The 5,004-nt window shown below is 41.1% G+C and overlaps 1 protein-coding gene across 1 annotated transcript in view; it reads right to left on the bottom strand.

The window, feature by feature from the left end:
• Olfm3 (olfactomedin 3) overlaps nt 1-3,180 on the bottom strand; it is a 204,872-nt gene extending 201,692 nt beyond the window's left edge. Inside the window, exon 1 of the mRNA XM_023721743.1 lies at nt 2,949-3,180. Within this exon, the coding sequence (XP_023577511.1) occupies nt 2,949-3,017 (69 nt within the window). The 5' untranslated portion in view covers nt 3,018-3,180. The remainder of the gene's footprint in view (nt 1-2,948) is intronic.
• Nucleotides 3,181-5,004: the final 1,824 nt, after the last annotated feature.

Raw genomic sequence — 5,004 nt, 5'->3', positions numbered from 1 at the left:
TAAATAAATAAATAAAAAATTAAAAAAAATTATAAAAATACAAATGATTAATTAGTGGTGAATTGCCTTTCTTTCCTGGAAAATATCATAATCTTGCCAATTTTTGATAAGTAAAAGAATGAAGTTCATGTTGAAGGAAAGTTCATTCTATAAACTTAGATGCATGGATTTCTTTTTAATTTAATGAGAAAGTTTTCTAATAACTTGTCATCAGATAGTGGTACCTAAGCATTTATAAAATGTCATGCAAGATTTGTAAACTTGTATCAGAAAATAAACAGTTATAAATGTAAGTAATTATATGGTCTTCCACATAATCAAACCAGTCCTGTTCTTGGTAAACTATTTTACATTTAGTAAATTATATCCAATATTCACTCTGTGAGATTTAGAATTTCAGTATTGGATAATGTTGAATTCTGTATCTTAAAAATACTCTACTCATTTTTAAGAGCTCTCCTATTTTGAATGCTTGTTTGCATATAGGTGATCAAACTTATATTTAAAATAAAACATAAAAGAGAATAAGACTCAAAATGAAGTTTTGAAAATTGATGATGGCTTCTAATAGCCCAAACATTCATATGGATACAAGCAGATGTTTAAAATTTATGTTCATTAACTGTCATTTACATTATCACTAGAACAACTGTAATAACAGAAACTGAGAAAATGTATAGTTTATTACTTCACAATTATATTGAGAACACAGTGGTATTACAGGTGGAGTTATAATATTGTTTATAACCAAAAAAACTGTTATGTAAAATGACAAAGGAATTCACTCTTCATCCTTTCTAAAATAATATTTTGTCTACAAATTTAAAATATCTTGACATTAACTTGTTATTGAACTTTGAATATTCTGAGTAACGTCAAATGTGGTAGAGACCAGAATTCCACCTTTTGTTCTCTGCATACTGTACTGAATTGTCTGTGAGCAGAGGAGGCAGCTGGAGAAGTTAATGTATTCCTTTCCTTCCTGGATTTCTCAGTTTCAGGAAATATTCACAGTTCAGTTGGATCAAATTACAAAGTTTCATGTAGAAATGAACTATTCAAGACTAGATGAGGTCATAGTAATACAAAATGGGCTTTTTTGGAGGGCAGCAATGGCTTTGTTTAATAAATATATATTATGTATATTATACATATAAATATATATTAGATATATATAATATGTTAGAGAGAGTTATATATTATATATGCCTTTAGAAAAATGACATTTTAGCAATGAAAATATTTATGTATTAAAAATGTTGGACAACATGCATATAATTGTTAATGGGGCTTTAAATTTTTAAGTTTTTTTAAAATGATAAAACTTACAGTGATATTTATGTATGTTAGCTTATCATTTTCCCTGTTACAAACATTTAGCCAAGAATTTTCCAAATAGGACATATAATGAAATGTACTCCAAAGTTTTCAATAGCAGCATGTGAGACTGGCAGTGGCATATGCCATTCAGGGGCAGAGTCAGAGAGGAAAGAAAGTTTAAGAATTTCAAATAAAATCAATATGCTTATTGCAAGCGTAAACTGTTTAAAACCACCCCTAAGTGTGCAAAATGTGCTAAGACTGTTAGGACTGCGTTCCCAGAGGCCTGAAGCTGCCACGATGAAAAGCCAGCGTGAGCTTAGCTTCAGAATAAAACGTTTTAATTTCATCCTGTCTCTGTAAAGGAGCGTAGATCAATAACTGTGAACGGATCGGACATAATCCTGCACGCTCACTATCCTCTGTGAGCGCTAGAAGTAGCGCCGTCACAGTATTAGATTATGCTGTTTATATCTTACGCATACTCATTTATGGAAAAAACTTAATGCCTCACTACAGAGACAACCTAAAGCTTTAAAAATAGCTTTACCCTGGTCCAAAAAAATATAATTTAAAAAATGATCTTTAATAAAATGGCCTCAAGTATCAGATTGCTTCTGGCCGGCTAAAAGAGTAAAAAACTAAATTGTATCTCTCACTTCTTCCTGAACGCTTCATCCTCACTCTGGACACATGATTTTCCTAGAATGCCAAAGCTCTGAAATTAAACTCAGTTTCACCCCCAAGACTTCTCACACATCACCGAGAACGTTTTCCTGCCTTTTCGTTTAGCTTTCGCTTCGCCTGGGCTGGATAATTTTCGCAGTCCAGAGGCCGGGAGGGGACAGCTTGCTGTCGCGGCGCCCCGTGGGCGGGCAGGCCCTTCCCAGCCGGGCCCGGCGCTGCTCAGCAGAACTTCCCGCGCCGGGTCCCCTCCGCGGAGGGCAGCAGCCGCAGCCCCTTCCAGCAGCGCCCCGGCCCCGGCTCAGCCCCGCGCTGCCGGGCGTGTGTGTGTGCGTGCGTGTGTGCGTGTGCGTGTGTGTGTGCGTGTGCGTGTGCGTGTGTGTGTGTGTGTGTGTGTGCGTGTGTGCGTGCGTGTGTGTGTGTGTGTGTGTGCGCGCGCGCGCGCTGCACGCCGCATCCCAAATGTTTTGAACACAAACCGCAGCACGTCTGCGATGGGAATATTATCGACCAGAATCAGCTGGAAAACGCTGCCCGGCTCTCAACAAAGAAAAGCTCCCCCACCTCCCGGTCCGGGTTTGCAGCCCGCATTGTTTCCACCGCGAGCTCCTTTGCGTCGGCGTCCCACTCCAGGAGAGCACATCCAGCAGTTTGACAAACAAAAGCCTACTCCCCCCGGGCCGCATTGCCCGCCGCCGCCGCCGCCGCCGCCGCCGCGCACACACGGGTTCTCTCTCCCGCCCCCGCACCCCGGGACTCTACCTCGGGGAGCTAGCCCTCCTCGGCAGTTCACCTTGCTGTCTTCCAGGCAGAGGGGATGCTCCAGGCACCCCCAGGTAGCTCCAAGAGCTGCCTCCCGCGCCGTTGGGGGCATGTCTGCGTTTTAATCTGTTCGGTCCATATTCCATATTTATTTCAAACAAGAGTGAAAATATTGCCCATACCTTGGAAGGGTCTAATCCAGCCAGCAAAGACAGCAGCAGCAGATTGAGGAGGCTGGACGTCGCCTGCATTCTGATCTCGGTTTTGTCCCCTCCTCGGTGCTCTCTTGTGTAGCCGCTCTGTCCTCACTGCAGAGACCTTTCCCTCGTCGGTTGCACTTTCTGCCTGCCGGTCAGAGCAGAGTGGAGGCAGAGGCGGCAGCGGCAGCCGTAGCAGCAGCAGCAGCAGCAGCAGCAGCAGAGGCAGCCGCCCTGGGGGGCGAGCATTCCGCAGGCGTTCTGGAGCTGGGAGTCGGGAGCTCCGAGGGTGGGTTGGGCTGCAGTGGGCGCTGTCCGTGGTGCTGAAGCGCCGCCCTCCCGCGCGCCGGGGTCTACCTGCTCTCTCCCCTGCTGCTGCACAGCCAGTCCACCTCAAAAGTTTTGACCCAAGCAAAAGAAAAAGGGAGCAACTGCTGAGAGAGGTGTGGAGACCTGGACAACGGATATGACATCACCACAGCTCCTGGGAATCGGGGGGCATATTTTGCTGGGAAATTTGTTAGCCAAACAAGGCTTGACTCCCGTGCTCCAATTAAGCATTTGCTGGCAACTCGAGCTGCAGAGAAAGGAGTCAGTTAGATCCAGGATTATGAAACAAATATTGTACTGGAACCTTCCTTGCTGTCATTGACAGAGGACTGGCTATTCTATTTGGTGCTTTAAACAAAGTTTGCGGTGCAGACTGCCAGAATGCATTTCTTTTCCAAAGCTCACTTTTTATGAACTGTTCCAGAACTGCATGGTCATGTATAGATCAATCACTTATGAATACCTTATTAAAATAGGAGTCTTTTTGTTTATATAATTGTGTAGTTATCTACTTCGGTCTTTCTTCCAGGGGAAAACATTATGCATAAAAATGAAGAGGCTTTACTTTTTTTTTCTTTATCTTTTACTCTAAATGTTTTATTCCATCAGGGCCCCTGACTGAGCACCTCCCCCCTCCCCTGCACGCGTCAATACTCAGGGATGTACTTTCCCCATCAATCCGACTGACGCTTATGCAGGAAGAAAATTCATTGATGGATGCAGAGTTGCATGGGAAAATGCTTGTTTCTGAGCTCCTAAATACTTTTGTTTTCTAAAGCTTAGAAGAGGCAGACTAACCGCTTCACAGGAGCAAAGAAAGGTTAAGTGGTAAATTAACTCTCTCACTTATTCTGCACCATTTAACTACACTCAAACAACTTTACTTTTTAAAAGTCTAAAATGTAAGTATTCTCAATGAGATAAATGTTGAAGAAGAGCTGGCTAACACGCTGAAGCACCACTCTGACACAGTTATACCTGTAAGGCTCAAGCTTCTATTGTTTTTCTGATGTGATGAAAACCAGAGATAGAGACTTTTCTTTTTTCTTTCAATGATAATGAATAGAAATTGTTTGGATATAAGATGCATAATGCATGCATTTTCCACCAATCCATCTCAAAAATACTACATTAAAAATAAGCTATTGCAATCAAAATTCACATAGTTTTGAACATTGTAATTCCCAATGACTTAACCTCGATTGCATGTATTTTCATCCTGACATTATAAACATGGATGCAGTGTGCACGATCAGTTGAGGGGTTTTCTACAAAACGTAGAGTACATAAAATAAACTAAACCTGTAAATTCCTTTAAAAGGAATAAATTATGCATGGTAAAAGGCTGCAGAATAATAGGAAAAAGGTAGAATTACTTAGGGTTTATTAGTGTAATGATAGCCCTAGCAATCATAAGCCCATTTAGAAATTGCTATTATTTTCTAGCAGAAATGCAAAGCAAAACAGTTTCTTCTGGAGATAAAACTGCGAAGTTGTGTATTGCAATCTCTGAGATTCTCCTTTTATATTTCTTTTTTTTCTGTCTGAGATAAAGCATGCTTATTTTTCAATAGTTCACAAACAAAAAATTGTCAAAATTTTATTATACATGAGTTCAAAATGTGTCATGTGATTGCACACTTAGAAGATGAATTTACATAATTGCAGCTGAGTGACATAATAGTGTCTTCTGATTTCCATACACAATTTT

This window comes from Octodon degus, unplaced genomic scaffold (genome assembly GCF_000260255.1).
Source record: "Octodon degus isolate 3935 unplaced genomic scaffold, OctDeg1.0 scaffold00084, whole genome shotgun sequence".
Lineage (NCBI taxonomy): Eukaryota > Metazoa > Chordata > Mammalia > Rodentia > Octodontidae > Octodon > Octodon degus.
The sequence above is the reverse complement of the archived record's forward strand: the minus strand, read 5'-3'. Positions and strand labels throughout refer to the sequence as shown.